General features: G+C 39.0%; 1 protein-coding gene across 2 annotated transcripts in view; it reads left to right on the forward strand.

The window, feature by feature from the left end:
- The window catches only part of Aass (aminoadipate-semialdehyde synthase), a 60,994-nt gene that overhangs the window by 22,730 nt on the left and 20,966 nt on the right, over nucleotides 1–17,298 (forward strand). For both annotated transcript variants that reach the window (XM_027389977.2, XM_027389978.2), the window contains exons 9-13: nucleotides 1,058–1,206; nucleotides 3,442–3,564; nucleotides 3,942–4,053; nucleotides 14,032–14,091; nucleotides 14,348–14,415. In XM_027389977.2, the coding sequence (XP_027245778.1) occupies nucleotides 1,058–1,206; nucleotides 3,442–3,564; nucleotides 3,942–4,053; nucleotides 14,032–14,091; nucleotides 14,348–14,415 (512 nt within the window). The remainder of the gene's footprint in view (nucleotides 1–1,057; nucleotides 1,207–3,441; nucleotides 3,565–3,941; nucleotides 4,054–14,031; nucleotides 14,092–14,347; nucleotides 14,416–17,298) is intronic.

Raw genomic sequence — 17,298 nt, forward strand, 5'->3', positions numbered from 1 at the left:
TTCTACTTCCGCTTCTTGTGGTAGGTCTTTCTCTCACTTGCTGTCTTGTGGGGCTTGTACTTCCGCTTCTTGTGGTAGGTCTTTCTCTCACTGCTGTCTTGTGGGGCTTGTGCTAGTTGTCACAAGTGATGCCTGTTGCTTGGTGCAGGCTGGAAAGAGCCATCACTTCTTTTCTAGTTTCACACACTCTGCTTAGTTCTCCCTTTTATCCAACCAACCCTTCCCATGCACTGTGAATTGATCAAATTCGTGTCCTTTTTTTCATATCTCTCCTTGTGTCTCTGTCTCTATATACTAATGTGTGTATATGTATATGTATGTATATGTATATATACATACATAAAATGTGTGTGCCTAAATATGAAAATGCAACCTGCTCAGTCCATTTAGTGTTACTTATATGACTTCTGAGCTGACCACTCTGCTAGACAAAGAGCTAGATAGGCAATAAGGGATACTATATAGAGAGTGGGAGGTAGTCTTCCTAATGATGAACCCCTTCATTGGCTCTCTGCCCCTAATTTTAATCCTGAAGCATACATATTAGTGATTAGATGAAGATTTGTACTGAAATTGATGGTGACCCACTTGTCACATGTACATGTTTATATATAAGCACTACCCTAGAGAGGTTATCCGATTAATCCTCAAGCATTCTTTTGAGGACTGGTATCCCCATCTGGCAGGTAAGAGCAAAATAGAGTGCAGAGAACTTGAGTATGATTAGTGTTGTGTTCTATGGTATTTGAACCTGGAAATAAGAGTTCTGGGTCACTTGATTCTTTGCTATTTTATTTTTCCTAGTTATGCAACATATTAGAGAATAAAATATGAATGTATTTATTATATTCATGTCTTATCACGGAGCAATTCTACGGTGAAAGGTGGGTGAGTATTATCTTTTCCTCAGAAGATGGCATTGATCTGGACAACAAAATGGTCAATAGAGGCACCACTGATGCTCTGTCATGGGCTCTGCTCTAATACAGTCTCTTTCAGTGAGTGGTTTTAACATATGCTACATCCTTTTTTGTTGAACATGGAACTTGCTTCACAGATTGCACCCTATACAACTTGCTTAATTAATGGAATCTACTGGGAGCAAAACACCCCTCGCCTGCTAACTCGCCAGGATGCTAAGAGTCTCCTGGCTCCAGTGAAGTCTGCAGTGGTTCCTGTTGAAGGGTGCCCTGAATTACCACACAAGTAAGGAAGTGAAAATTAAGTGGTTTTTTTGTTAGTTTGTTTATTTGTCTTTGTTGTTTTGCTGCAACACCATTGTTAGGGGACCAAAGACTATAGTGTTCCTGCATGCAAGAGATACAGTGATAGTCTGACCTGACCTCCTGGAAGCATTTTACAGTTACCCATCCCTCCTGAGACTGATTTCTGACTCATTTGGTTCCAAAGCTCACTCCTTAGAAATCTCCTTATAATTAATCTCATTCCTCTCTAGTTTGTTACTTTGTTTTGAGAAACTGACAATCATCTATTTTCCTGTGTTTATGATTGTTCTTTCTCCTACTGGAATTTATTCTCCTGAAAGATAGGGATGGTCTTGACTTCAAGTACTTGGTATAAAACAAATATTGAATTAGCTCTTAAATACTGAATGAGTTAATTAATAATTATTTGTGAGACACATTATTTACCAGGGATTCCGCTAAACTAAAGTTCAGAGAAGCATAGCTGGGCTGTTTGCCGCTCTGAAGCAAATGTCATCGGAACACTAGGAACAACAAAATGTAACAGGAGATTAGATGAAGTAGGCACACTGGAGACAGAACACAATGGTTAGATCATTTCTGAGCACAAGGCTGATAAGCACAACTCTGCAATGAGAGCGAGATATATTCTATTACTTGTAGCAAAGAAAGCAAGGGACTTTCGTTGGGCAAACTCCTCTATATTTGCATAGGGAATCTCTCCTCACAGCATGTAGAGGTGGACATACTCCTGGGTGCTCTCAGTTCAAAATAATGCTTTTCTATGCATTGCATATTTGGAAAATGAAGAGTAGGAACCCTTCATGGCAGAGCATTTACTATGGCAACAGCAAACGTTATCTCACTTAGGGTGTGCTACTATTTTTGTCCCTTGGGTTTTTTTGAAGGGCCTGTGAGACACAAAAACAACTCAGAGAGCCTGTTGTTTTTTTTAAAGATAAAAGAGTATCCCCGTCCCAAGATTAGTAATTGTTTTTAAAGTATCTGACCAGTGGCTAACTCTGGGTTCAGCAAAACCATTAAAAACAAAAAACAAAAAACAAAACAAAACAAAACAAAACAAAAAACAGAGGGAGGATGAACATGCCAATGTAGGACTATTACTTGGTAAGTTCAGAATCACTAAAATGCAAGCACTGGGCAGAGCTATCTCTAGTACGTAACATTATATAGGTGTGTGGTGACTGGAGACAGGACAGGAACATTGTGACTAGTCTCTTTTCAAGAGGTTATGACTGCCAATCATAATTCAAGAGATTTCCACACATATACCTAGAGGATTATGTAGCACGGTCAACTCTTCCTGTCCATGGGGAATGGTTTCTAAGCCCTAGTAGAGAGCAATATCTATTGATATTGTCTGCTTCACATGGGATCTGTGTTGCTGATGATGCCTAGTACATCAGCACAGTCAGTGGGGCCTGCTGGTGTTGGCCTGCAATATGGCTATATGTGAGTGTGAAGAAGGAAGATTAGATGTTTAAAGGCTGTCTAGGATGGCTGTCTAAATGGCCGAACTGGGCAACTTAGTGATACCCTGATTCAAAATAAAAAGGAGAAAATAATAGGATAGAGCACTTAAAGTTCTCTGTTCAGTGCCCACCAATGGAAAAAGAAAGAAAAAAATGAATATAATCAGTTAAATTGTATACATGTATGAAAGAGTTAAAATAAAACCTATTTGTACGGTGGACATATGCTAGTAAAATGATTACTCAAGAGGGCTGAACAAACGATTGAGCTGCATTGTTTTAGTAATAATAATAAGAAGAAGAACATTTTTGTGTGTATTGAATATTTTGTGTGTGTTGAATATTGATGCAACATTCTTTTCAAGTGCTTTCAGTTTTCAGCTGAATGCAAGGATGAAGAACCCGGAAATGGAGAGGTAGTTGCACTATCTAGAATAGCTATTTACAGATGGTGAACCAGGCCACCTTATTCTGAAGCATATCAAATGTTTCTGTAGCACATCAAATTTTTCTGCTTCCTTCCCTTCTTTTTTATTATTCTCATGGAAAATAAAGAACCCTGTGTCTTAGAACAGCACAATGTTCTGAAGACTGAACTGTAGGACAAAGATTCTAAGTGCCCAGAAAATATTTGGCATCCACAATGCAGTTTGCTTCAAGCACATTTTATTTTTATTCATTGTTAGTCTTCCTGAAGGCCTGATAATTCCATCCTCTCATCTGGGTGTTGATGTTATTTTCAGGCTCGTGGCAATATGTGACATTTCTGCAGACACAGGAGGGTCTATAGACTTTATGACTGAGTGTACTACAATAGAGCGGCCCTTTTGCATGTATGATGCAGACCAGCATATTATTCACGACAGGTGAGTTTGTCAAAACTGCTATTCCCTTACCTCGACGTGCTAGTTTAAAGTACTCAACATTTTACTTCTTTATGAAGATGTGAAAATTTGTAGATACATGCTCAAACACAGTAAAAAACTGAAAAAAAGAAAAAACCACTAAAATTTGAATGCTTAAATATGTATATATATTATATTTAAATGGGAGATGGGTTGCTTAATGAAGAAAAGTTTTTGTTTGAAAAGCAGTCTTGTTTATAATGACATGTTTTATTTTTTAAGACTATAAATATTTAAAAAACAATGAAACAAATGTCGCAATGGGGTAAAGCATGGGAAAATTTACAATGTTCAAGTAATATTTCGTGCATTTGAATAAAGCATGTTGCTTCTCCTAGTGTTGAAGGCTCTGGGATTCTGATGTGTTCCATTGACAATTTGCCAGCACAGCTTCCAATTGAGGCTACGGAATACTTTGGAGATATGCTTTACCCTTATGTTGAAGAAATGGTAAGGGGACTGGTAGGCTCTATGGCAACTCTGTGACTTTAAATAGAAATATAGAGTAAGCTTACGAGTGTTCTGGTCTCCTGTCTCTAAGAAATCTGTTGTAAAATGAAATGCCAGCCCTTCTCCAAATGTACTTACAGGTCCATTTTATTCTACATACTCTGTTACTTGTCTCATGGGGACTGTGATTATATCGCTGACTTAGGCTCACAATCTCAATTATACACTCATATTACCATATACATTTTATTAAGGATGTTTATGACATGGAAGAGTGTAGAGTTACTTTGCCATCAATTCCATTGCTATGTAGACCAATTCATATTGGGGGCATTTTTTTATTGTGCTACAATTAACAGATCTGAACAATCATAATTATAGATGCCAGCCACTAGTGTTTTGTTCACTGACAGCTTCTGGTGAGATGGTGTTTTTCTCCTGTGATTGATTCTGACATGATGTGTAATCTAGATTCCATTCCCTTTACCAAAGAAACTCTTGTCTTCCTTCAGTGTTTATCTTGGGTTTGGATTTGCCATGCTTTACTTTTTATTGCTAACAACAGTTGGGCTCTGGCAGAGATTCCAGGCTCCTGAGCAGAAGCTCTTGTGTCTTCATTCCCCACTTCTCTCCCACTGTGAAATGGAAGAATAATCAAAATGTCTAGTCTGAAGTAGTCTTCTATGAGTAACCAATAACAAGGAGATATAAGAGGATGAACACATTAGAAAATAAATGTGGATAGATGTTACTATTTGTTTGTTGATGTGTTCGAATGTGTACATGTGCATACAACAGTTTGTTCACACCATGATGTGCCTGTGGAGGTCAGCGGACAACCTAAGGGAGATGTTTCTTACCTTCTGTCATGTGCCAGTGCAGTGCTGAGTCTGCAGGGTGTCTGAAGTTGGCTCTGAGGGGAAGGCAGTGACATTTGGAGATTACTAATGGCAAGTGAGAGTGGGCATCAGCTAGGTTTGCGACTCAGGGAATGACTCAGCTATTTCATTTGTAAAATTAGGTGGTTGAAAGTATATAATCTTAACAGTTTCCCAAGTCTTAACATTCTAGAGATGTAAATGTCTCAGTGCCTGCATCATGGTGTGTGTCTAGGGCAAAAAGAAGTAGTAAATGTCCCCAGCTGTATTTTATGTTCATTTTTCCTTGTCATTGTTTCTCTGCTGACTAGATTTCTTTTTCAAAGCAATTTTTATTACTATTATTATTAATTGTATGTATGCATACATGGATATGTGCATGGGAGTTCAGGTGCCTGCAGAATTCAGAAGAATTCTTTGGATCTGTAAATGCCTTTGTAGCTTCTGTACTGGTACCAAGCCTGTCTGTGCATTTTTAAATTTCAGATGTTACAGTCCTAGAACTGGCTTTTTTCTGGGGGAGAGTGATGGTTATTTGTTTTTTGGTAGTTATCCTTTTTCCTGTTGAGAATACCCGTGCTTTTATCATGATCATCGTTGTTGTCATCATCATCATAATCATCATTGGTTTTTAGAGACAGAGTTTCTCTTTATGTAACCCTGGAAGTCCCACAAGTCACTCTGTAGACCAGGCTGGCCACAAACTCATGGATTCACCTGCTTCTGCCTCCCAAGAGCTGGGATCAAATGTGTGCACTGTCATCACCACCCAGCTCCATGCTTTCATTATTATGAGTGAATTTTACTTTATCACATGGAGCATAGTTATCAAAGCCATTTTGTGATCTTTGTGTTAGTTTCTCTTATCTGCAGGGAACACATTTTGAGACCCTTTCAGTTAATGTCTGAAATGTTTGTGTGGTATTAGAGCCTCCATGTAGTTCTCCTCTACACTAGAGTACCTGTGACAAAGTTTAATTTATACACAAGGTGCAATATTATGAAATAGAACATTGATAAAATTTATGTAAAAAATCTTGCAAAATTTATGTCCATGAGGTCTCTCACTCTCAAAATGTCTTGTGCATTGCATATGCTTCTTGTGTTGATAATTTAATAAAAAATGTCTGTGTGATGAAAGGAAGTGAGGTGAAAGATGTAGGGAACCAGGGGCTAGAATGAAGCTACTGGAATACCACCACAACTAATTTGAGAACCAACATGGCTTCTAAATGGCTTCTGAGTGAGTAGCATATACCTTATGGATATACTAGTCAAGTGAAATACAGCAGGGCAACACAGAATTGCATCTGCTATTTAGAGGAATATATAACTTGAAACTTATGAAATAGTTTATTTCAGAAATTTCATTTTTTAAAGATGGTGGATTTTATTTTATTTTTTCCTTTTTAAAAATAACTTTTTGATTTAATTTTACACCCAACCACTGTTCTCCCTCCTACCAACTCGCTGCCTCCTATCCCCCTTACTTCCCTCCTAGCCTTAACCCAGTCTACTTCTCCTCACAGGTAAGGGCTCCCATGAGGAGTCAACATAGTCTGGTACAATAATTTGGGCAAGGCTTGGCATATCTCCCATTAAGACTGAGCATGGCATCCCACCATAGGGAATGGGCTCCAACAAGTGAACTCATGTACCAGATTTGTATTGTGGTCCTACTGCCAGGGGCTCCTCCTACTGCCAGGCTCCTAAGATTCACATTTGTCTCCCACATATGGAGGGTCTAGTTTGGTCCCCTGGAGTCTCCAGAGTTGTAGGTCTAGAGTCCATGAGTTTCGATGAGCTTGGTTCAGCTCTCTGTAGATTTCTCCATCATGATCTTGACCTCCCTTGCTCATATGTTCTTTCCTCCCTCTCTTCACCTGGAATCCTGGAGCTTGGCCTGGTTGTGGATCTCTGTATCTGTTTCCATCAATTACTGATTGAGGGCTCTATGATGATTGTTGGAGTATTCATCAATCTTATTACAGGGGTAGGGCATCCTCTCTACTATTGCCAGGAGTCTTAGTTGGAGTCCTCCTTGTGGATTCTTGGGAGTTATCCTAGCAACAGGTGTCTCCCTAAGCCTAAAGTGGCTCTCTCTATTGAGATATCTTTTTACTGCTATTGACTGTTTTCATACTGTAATTGCCTAACTAAAACCATGGGAAGAAAAACCATGGACAAGAGAATACTGCTGTGCCTTATCTTCCAACACTCCAGGTAAATTAGGATTGAAGTTTGTTAATTGTGCCTTTGAGACTAGGTCATATTTTTCACTGTGTTCTGATGATATGAATGTTATGCTGTAGGGATTCTGGATTGTGATGCTGCTCTGAGAAAGGGTGAGCTTTATTTTAAAAGCAGGTTCAGACTCTGCTCGCTTAGACTTTTATTGAAATTTACATCTCGTCTGTGGAACAAGCTAGCTTAAATAGATATTTGGGTTTTTTGCCTCTACTTGAATGTTTAACGTACTCTGACCTGTACATGTTCAGTTTTGGGGGAATGAAACAGAAGAGACTTACACAAAAGTTGACTTCCCTTCTTGGAATCTGCTATTTTTATATGCCTAACACATGAGTCTGGTTGCTCTGTGCCTGACATATTTCCAACACCCTTTTACCTCTCCTTGTCCTAGTTAATCTTGTCAACTTGACACAGACTAGAGTCATCTGAGAGGAGCAACCTCAGCTGAAGAATTGTATAGATCAAGTTCTTCTGTGGATTCTGTGGATAGTTGTCTTTGATTATTACTTGATGTAGAAGGGTCCAGCCCACTGGTGTCAGCATCATCGCTTAGTCAGGTGGTCCTGGGCTGCATAGCTAGTTAGGCACTGAGAAAGACAGCAAGTAGCATTTCTCTATGGTTTCTTCCTTGAGTTCCTACCCAGACTTCTCTCAATGATGGACTATAACTGGTAAGGCAAAATGAAACCATTCCTCCAGTAAGTGGAGTTGGTCAATGTGATTTATGCCATTGGCAGAATGAATCTAGAGCATCACACATGGCTTGCCCTCAAAGCAATACCAAAAAGGGGCGATTCAGCTATTCCTGCAGCTGCTCTTCTGTGTGATGCTTCTCCAGAGCTGCTGTCACTCTTTCTGGCAAATCCCTGGCTTTGTCATCCTTTTCAGTGAAAAAAAAAGTACTTTAACCCAACTTTTATCTTGTTGAATTTTGATTGTGTGCATAGATGTGACCACTAACATTTCTTTTAGAAACGTATACAATGTATTTTGATCTTATCTACCGCCACCTCTAACTCTGTCCAGAAGCCCATCACATATCCCCCTTCCTAATTCATATCTTAAAAACAACCTCCTGAGGTCTGTTGTCAGTACTGCCTATATGTATTGAATGAAGAGCCGTTTACTAAAGCCTGGGCACCTTGCCAGTGGCCACATCCCCTAAGGAAAATGACTCTGCCTCCTTCAGCAAGCATCAACTACCAGTAGCACCTAGGAACAAGGCCATATGAACCCTTCCTTCATCCATACTGGAGTTTTGACTGTCTCGATCTTGTAGAGTTTTTGTGTACTCTATACTAGACAATGTTAGCATCCCCAAACCCCCTTTTCTCCCTCAGGGCTCTCCATGTCCTTCCTTTCAAAGGTGACATATCTGCTGTCCTGACTTCTAACCCTGAACAATTTTGCTATCTTTTGAAAGTTATTGGTGCCTTTTCCCATCTCTTGTGTTTTATTTATTTTTATTTTTTTCTATTTTTCATTAATTTATTTTACATCCCAACCACAGTTTCCCCTCTCTCCTTTCTTCCCCTTCCCTCTGTTGACCTTCCCCAGGCCCTCTTTAAGTCATTGTTTTTATAATTTCAACATATATTTTATTTGTGTATATGTGCAGATGTACATGCATACTCATGTGGGCGTGTGGGAGGCATGTGTGTGTATAGATGTGGACCTGGAGATCAGAGGACAAGTTGAGATGTCAGTTTTCTTCTACAATGTGAATTCTAGAAATCAGAATCAAGTTTTCAGGCTTGGTGGCAAGTGCCTTTACCTGCTTGGCCATCTCATTGGCCTCCTACTTGTCTTTAATAAAAATTATGATTCAGTGTGGTTCATTTCATACAGGTCGTAGAGGGCAGAAAAGTCAATTCAATGAATTTATTCTAAAGCATCATGAGAATTAGCCAGTATAACTCATCATGACAACATTCATGAATGAAAAATTTGTTAAAGAAAACAATACAATTGTAAAGCTTTTATATTAGTAAAATGTAAAGTGTTAAAGTATCAAAGGGATACAATTTATAATAGTGAAACATAAACATATGAATTGAGTGCCTTATATTTAGGAATTACATATATATATATATATATATATATATATATATATATATATATATATATGTAATTCTACGCCTTTGTGTCTTTACACCTTTGTGTCTTTAAGTCTTTTTGTTAGTAAATTTTGTTCTTTTTAAGTTGTATACATACATGCTGTGTTTTCTCCTTGTTCTCTCACCTTCCTTCTCCCATGTCTCTCCCACCTCTACTAGCTCCACCCCATCTCTTTTCTCTTTTGCTCACTTTGGTTTTGTTTAGTGTTCTTCAGAGTTTAATCAGAGCCATCTGTGTGACCATGAGTTGGAACTAACCATCAGAATTTGGTCTGGTGACTAGTGGGCACACACATGGATACCATGCCTCCCCTAATGCCAGACTCAGAATCTGTTGGTTGTCAGCACAGTCATTCCTGTGGTCTTGTGAATCCTTCCTCTCTGCAACTGGCTGTCAAGAGAAGCCAGTGCACATGGCCAGCTACTGTGAGTCCACGGTTGTCATATCTGTGTTGTACTTAGAAGATGGTACTTTACAGCCTTTCTTTCCACCCTCTCACCTTCCATGGTTTCACCCCTTCTTCAGAGAAAAGTCTCATCAGCGAGTCTGACATTTACTGTGAATTTCATACATTTTTTCATATTAAAGACTTTTGAACTATTATAATGGTTGTATTTTATATATTTTGCATTCATCACAATTATATGGTTCTTGTTTTGCTAATATGATAATTCTATCAAGTGATTTCCAAATCAAACCATCTTTACATTCATAGAATAAAATCAACTGGCTACAATATATTAATCTCTTATTCATGACCAAATTCAGCTTGCTAATGGCTATGTCAACATCTACTTATTTAACTGTTGGTTGACATTTAGTGAGTTTACTGTTTGGAGCTATTACTAACAGTTGTACTACAAAGAGTTGTTCTGACATATCTCTGGGCTATGCATATGTGCATATATATTCATACATCAAGTGTTCATATACACCCGTTAACTGTTCTTACATTCATTGGTTTATTTTATTTGGTATTATTACATCTGTGCTTATGAATGAACTTAACCTACTACTTTATCATGTCTTGCTACTATATTTGTTTTTATTTTGTTTAATTGGTATATATTCTATAAATTAATTTAAAATTTTTATTTATTATTGGTGTGTGTGTGTGTGTGTGTGTGTGTGTGTGTGTGTGTGTGTGTGTGTGGTGTGGATGTGCATGTGGTGCTCCCTGTGTGTGTTATCCATTCTCTCACTTTTGTCTGGGTTTTGGTGATTGAAATCATTGTCCACATTTGCTCACTCTCACAGTAAATATGGCCAAACATAATGAGTAATAGACATACTATACTCTGAATGTTACACTGTCTTCAAATTTTCTCCACTCAACAAATTAATTCACAAGTTATTTTTTTAATATTTAATTGTATGCACATAAGTGTTTGAATGCATACATGCATACCATATACATGCCTTATGCTCATGGAGGCCAGGAAAGGATGCCATATCCCCTGTGACTAGAATTATAGATCATTGTGAGCCATTATGAGGGTTCTAGGAACCAAACCTGTGTCTTCTGAAACAGCAACAAGAGCTCTTAACAACAAGCCATCTTTCCAGCCCTCACTCCCTACTTTACCATGTTTGAATTTGGTCTCAGTTAAGTTTTCTGCACATAAACATATGCAACTTGATTCTATACCAGAATGTTACACAAATGGATTCTGGTCTAGCTCCTGACAAGAGCCCCATGGTCCCAGACTTTACAATATGCTTCCCTTTTGACATTTTGGTCTTTCCAGTTCCCATCAAAATGGCCCGTTGAGCTTTTCTTGTGGATAGTTGAGGGTTCCTTTAGTCAGCAGCTCTTCATACTCTTCCGTACTTCTCTAATATGCCTGCTGCAAAGGACTGCGACTCCTATGGTCCAGTTTATCATAGCAAAGGCTGAACTTCTCTGTTCCAATTTTCTGTATAGCTTTTCTCATCGCTGCGATCAATACCTGACAAAAAGCAACTAAGAGAAGAAAGGTTTATTTCAGAACATGGCTGGAAGAACGACTCTCTGCTGTGGTGGCATGAGTATGAGTCTGTTTGATCATATTTGGGAGGATCAGGAAGTGGAGAGAAGACAAGTAACAAAGATAAAATGTAGACCTCAAGGTCCACCCTCAGTGACCCACTTTCTTCAGCTGGACAGTCCCCCAAAACTCTACAGTCTTCCAAAACAGTGCTATCAGTCAAGGACCAAGTGTCCAGACACATCAGCTTTGGGAACCTGTTATCGACAAACTATAACAGGAGCTATTTTAGAGTTTATGTGCTACTCTATTTCCCCCTCAGTTTTACTTTTTTTTTTTTTTAAAAAAAATCCTTTTATTGAAAATAGATTTTTCCCTCTCAGTATATTCTGATTTTGGTTTCCCTTCCCTCTAGTCCTTCCAGTTCTTCCCCACCTCCCTCCCCATTCGGATCCACCATCTTTCTGTTTCTCATTAGAAAATAAGCTTCTAAGGGTTAATAATAAAATAAGTAAGAAAAAACAGAAAGATAACATCTCAGAATTGGATGAAAGAAACAGAGTGAAAAGAGCCCCAAAGAAGTCACAAGAAACAGAGACCACTCATTTGGACACTCAGGAATCCCATAAAAATATTAAACTGGAAGCTATAATATATACACAATGGACCTGGTGCAGACCCATGTAGGCCCTCTGCAACTTCATAGGTACCTTGGTCATGTTGATGTAGAGGGCCTTGTTTTCTTGGTGTCTTCCATCCTTCTGGCTCTTATACTCTTTCTGCCTCCTCTTCCACAGAGTTCTCTGAACGCTGTGGGGAAGAATTTGATTAGGGATGATTCAGTTAGGGCTGGATGTTCTAAGGTCTCTCACTCTGCATAGTTATCTGGCTGTGGCTCTCTGTATTTTTTCCCATCTGCTGCAGGAGGAAGCCTCTTGGATGATGGCTGAGGAAGGGACTGATCTATAAGTATAGCAGAGTGTCATTAGGAGTCATTTTACTGGTAAATTTTTGCTTGTGTTTTGCTATTGACTTAAAGACTGTACAGACTCTGTGGTATTACAGGACACAGGCTTTGGAATGGCAAGTAAGATTTGTTTCCCTCAGATTCAGTAGATATTTGTTGATTTTTGCTTTAGATATACAAAAACAACTTTACATCATGTTTCTAGCATCTGCTGTGTAAAGTTTTGTTTCTTATTTTGGTAAATGATACAGACCTTAACCTAGAAATGGTAGAGAAAGATAATCACTGTCCCATCTTTGATCATCTGAGATAACAATCCTGACTGATATCCTGTACTTGGGAAAAAGAGTTCTGAGTCTTGGGAATAAGAGAAGAGTTCTCAGGTGTTAATATGTGGCCCAGGCATCACGCCTTTAAGAGGCAAAGGCAGGTGGATCTCTGTGAGTTCAAGGCCAGCCAGGGCTATGTATAGACACTGTGGGGGGGGAGTGGGGAGAGGGAGGGAGGAGAAGGGAGGGAGGAGAGAGAGAGAGAGAGAGAGAGCAATAATGGCGATATGTTATGCATCAATAGCAGCAACAGGTTTTCCAGGTTCTGCAGTCATTTGAACAAAATTGTAGAGATACCCAGCACACTCCATTTAAAACAAGAAACAAAAAAACAAAACAAAAACTAAAACAAAAACAAAACAAACAACAACAAAGTAAAAAACACAATCCCAGAAAACAGCACAGTTCTGTTACTCTTGTGGTACTTGGCACCATTTTTTTTTTTTTTAAATTAGCTTCTCAGTCATCATCTGGGAGGAAACCATTCTGAGCAACATCATTAAAAACAGCTCTGATAAAGCATGGTCACTACTATGTATCATAAAGCAGGTCCACATATGAGTGAGTACATATCATGTTTGTCTTTTTGTGATTGGGTTACCTCGCTCAGAATGGTTTCTTCGAGTTCCATCCATTTTCCTGCAAATTTCAAGATTCCATTGTTTTTTTCTGCTGAGTAGTACTCCATTGTGTAAATGTACCACATTTTCTCTATCCATTCTTCAGTTGAGGGGCATCTAGGCTGCTTCCAGTTTCTGGTTATTACAAATAATGCTGCTATGAACATGGTTGAACAGATGTCTTTGTTGTATGAATGTGCTTCTTTTGGGTATATGCCTAGGAGTGGAATTGCTGGATCTTGTGGTAGAGTCATTCCCATTTTCTTGAGGACTTGCCATACTGATTTCCACAGTGGCTGTACAAGTTGGCACTCCCACCAGCAGTGGAGGAGTGTTCCCCTTTCTCCACATCCTCTCCAGCATAAACTGTCATTGGTGTTTTTGATTTTAGCCATTCTGAAAGGAGTAAGATGGTATCTCAGAGTTGTTTTGATTTACATCTCCCTGATGGCTAAGAATTTTGAGCACTTTCTTAAGTGTCTATTAGCCATTTTAGACTCCTCTGTTGAGAATTCTCTATTTAGTTCTGTGCCCCACTTTTTAATTGGATTGTTTGGTGTTTTGGAGACTAGCATCTTGAGTTCTTTGTAAATTTTGGAGATCAGTCCTCTGTCAGATGTGGGGTTGGTGAATATCTTTTCCCAGTCTGTGGGCTGCCGTTTTGTCTTGCTGACTGAGACACTACATTTCTGGATTCAGAATTATCTACAGATTTCTGTGACCAGTTATTGATATTCAGCAATATTCAGAAAACTTTTTTGTTAAGCAGAAACTTTGTTGTGCTTACAAAATGCCATCAAGTCATCGTTGCAGCTTCCTTTATCTCTCTCCATCCTCTTTCCATTGCAGTTGTTATCAGATGCATCACAGCCCCTCGAAAGCCAGAACTTCTCTCCAGTGGTGCGAGATGTAAGTTATGAGTATTTCCTCCCGTGAATGTTACATTCTCCTACCATCTTTAATTCTCCTAGTTGCTGTGTAGTCTTTCTCCTCCCTCCCTCCCTCCCTCCCTGCCTCCCTCCCTCCCTGCCTGCCTCCCTCCCTCCCTCCCTCCCTTCCTCCCTCCCAAGTCTGCATTATTTTGTCTCTTCTGCTAGTCATGTGTCCGTATTTCTAGGACTAAAATGTTGGATTCTAAAGAAATGTCTTGTGTATACATGTCTAGGCAGTGATTACATCCAATGGTATATTGACTGACAAATACAAATACATCCAGAAACTCCGAGAAAGCAGGTAAGTACTGTTAAAAATCTTTTTGCCTTATACATTTATTCTTGCCTGGGGTTTTATGAGTAGGCTTGAAGGTCTCAATGATAGTCATTAATGTTAGATTTAAAGAGTATGTGAGGTTTGATAAGGTTAGAAATCGAAAGGAAGCAACTGGCTAACCAAGGTGAGTTCTTTGAATTGAAGAGCAGTATATTTTCCTCCCAGCCACTAAAATCTGGTGGGGTATGGCCTGTAAATGAGGAGATGTAGAATGGTGTGCTGTTGTGTACCTTTGTGCTTTCCTTTCAGTTGGCACACTGTGATCTCTGCATTATTTTTTCAAAGGAAACGAGCATATTAACACTTTCAGTGGTACTTTCTGCTTGGATTTTGTTGAAGGTTTGGACTTTGTTTTGTTCGGTATGATGTTTGGCAAAGTGGGATCATTAATAGAAATTAATGGAGATAGTGAAGAAGGCAAATGATGAGAGGAGGAAGGTGCCTAAAATCGCCCAGGAATCTACCTAAGGGCTCAGCCAGTGCTCTGCTCCCTTAACTGATGTTTCTGTTCAGAGTCAGGAAACACGGGTTTCTTTGAAATATTCTTGTTTTCCCTACAGATTGTACTTGATCTCAATCTACTTTGCTGGTCTTTTTACATTTTACAGAATACTGCACAAACAATTCCTGGGAGAAGCCATAGAGGGAAAACACAAACACGGTAGCACAACTACCTTGCCTTCTTTTCAGTGGCTCTTGCTACAAGAAATAAAGAGATGTGCCAGGATCAGATCCTCCAGCCCCATACATATACCTCTCTTTTATGTGTTAGTTTGCTCAGAACTGCTGAACTTAGTGTGGCAATGGAATCTTCTGGCATAAAGCACTGAGTATTTTTCTTTCTAAAATCAAACTTCCTTTATAGTTCTGTAGGAGAGTTTCTGTAACAACAGGGGATGCTTCATATTTGCTTGCTATTCAGAGTTCTGTTTATTCTTATTACGTGATGAGTTCTTACTGCAATAGTAAGGATGTGTCAACTAATTAGTTATTTCTTTAGTCTGTGTCCCATGTTTTCTGGGGCAGCTGGCTGCAGTTGCTGGAATGTTCTGTCTCTATTCTCTAGTGTATTCTTATGGCAGTAATCTGAGGATGGAGAGCTTACCTAGAAAGGGAATTTACTTTATTTTAAATGCTAACTTATTCTTATATTATTTTCATTGCTTAGTGCAATGATTATTAACCTGGAATTTGGGGTTTAGGGGTACTGTTTATGTGGAATCTGAGTGTATTTTCTTAACATGTTTTGAAAATTTTATATTTGTGCATTAAAATGTTTCATTTATACAAATCGTATAAGGTACTACTGGAAAGAATATCTAGTAAACAGACAATGGTGGCTCTTTCAGAGGATAAATGACATGAAGATAGTGGTTAAGAGAGATCTTACCAGTAATATGAGTGTGCTGCTATGTGAAGAAGTAGATGGAGGTTCTATCCCACCTAGTCCTCATGGCCTTCAGTCCCAAATAAACACACAGGGGCTTATATTAAACTGTTTGGCCAATTGTTGTAATTTAAGAAAATCAGCATGTTAGAGAGAAAGATGCAATTCAACAGGGTTCAAGCAGAGGTTTGTTTTTTTTTAAATTAGGGAAAGGGATCATAAAAAGGAAAGGGAAGGTGGGAGATCAGCCTCTGGGGACAGGTGCGTCAGGAGAGGGGCAGGGAGTGGAGAGAGAGAGAGAGAAAAAGAGAGAGAGAGAGAGAGAGAGAGAGAGAGAGAGAGAGAGAGAGAGGAGGATGGGAGGTGGGCAGAGTCCTTCTAAAAGGGAACATGGTGGATGTGCACAGATGGTACTCTTAGTTGCTGCAGCTGAGGGCATATTCTGTCAGAACCCCAAGGGCAGGCCAGTACAGAGTGATGCCTGAATACTAAAACTGATGTCTCAGGTTTCTTATTGACTAGCTCTCTCTTAACTTATTAACCCATAACTATTAATCTGTGTATTTCTACATGGGCTTATCTTACTGGAGAATGCCCAAAGTCCAATCTTCCCAGTAGCTCCTCTCTGTCTTCCTCTCCCATAATTCTCCTAGTCTGGTAGCCTGCCTATACTTCCTGCATGGCCACTTACCAATCAGTGTTTCATTAAACCAATAAGAGAATCACATATTCACACTATACAGAAGGACCTCCCCCATCATGAAGAGCAGTGGGAACATTTTATATTCCTGTTTATTTACTTACTACAAATGAAAGGTTGTCAGATTGCAGTGTGAGAATATCCTAATGATCCCAACATCCAAGCTTCTGTTAAGTCCCTGGTACCAGACCACACCCACAGTTTCATAATGACATCTAGGAATCTGATTAAAAAACATTTGATCATCTCTCCCATGTTCAAAACACAATGAAGCAAGAAGTAATGAGTTGTAGTTGAGTAAAAGGTCATCACCACCATGGAGGTCATAGTTTGTCAAAAAGTACAACTTTTAACAGAATAAATGGTTCAAGAATTCAAATCCTTTCTAGTCTTAATTTCTTACTTCAGCCTAAAGATACTTGACAAAACAGTTTTTGATGCAGATAATAGAAAGCCATTGTTCAGGCTGTTGTTTCCTTGAACTGCTTTGAGGAGGGAATAAGGTTTCCAGCATCCAAACTCAACATAGTTTTGAATAAATAAGTCTGGGAAGATAAAATGTGAAACAAGTTACTCAGTTGTAAGTAAACAGAGAAAAAAAGAGTCCAGTTCTCATTCTAGGCCTAGGAATTCACAGAAGTTGGTAGACATTGGCCATCTCAGATGCTGGGGTCCATCATACAAGATCTAAGACAAATAATGAAAAACGTTGTTCTAAGGCATTCCTGTTTGAGTTCTTACTGTAAATAATACAGGGAGA

The sequence above is a fragment of the Cricetulus griseus genome, assembly GCF_003668045.3.
Source record: "Cricetulus griseus strain 17A/GY chromosome 1 unlocalized genomic scaffold, alternate assembly CriGri-PICRH-1.0 chr1_0, whole genome shotgun sequence".
Classification (NCBI taxonomy): Eukaryota; Metazoa; Chordata; class Mammalia; order Rodentia; family Cricetidae; genus Cricetulus; species Cricetulus griseus.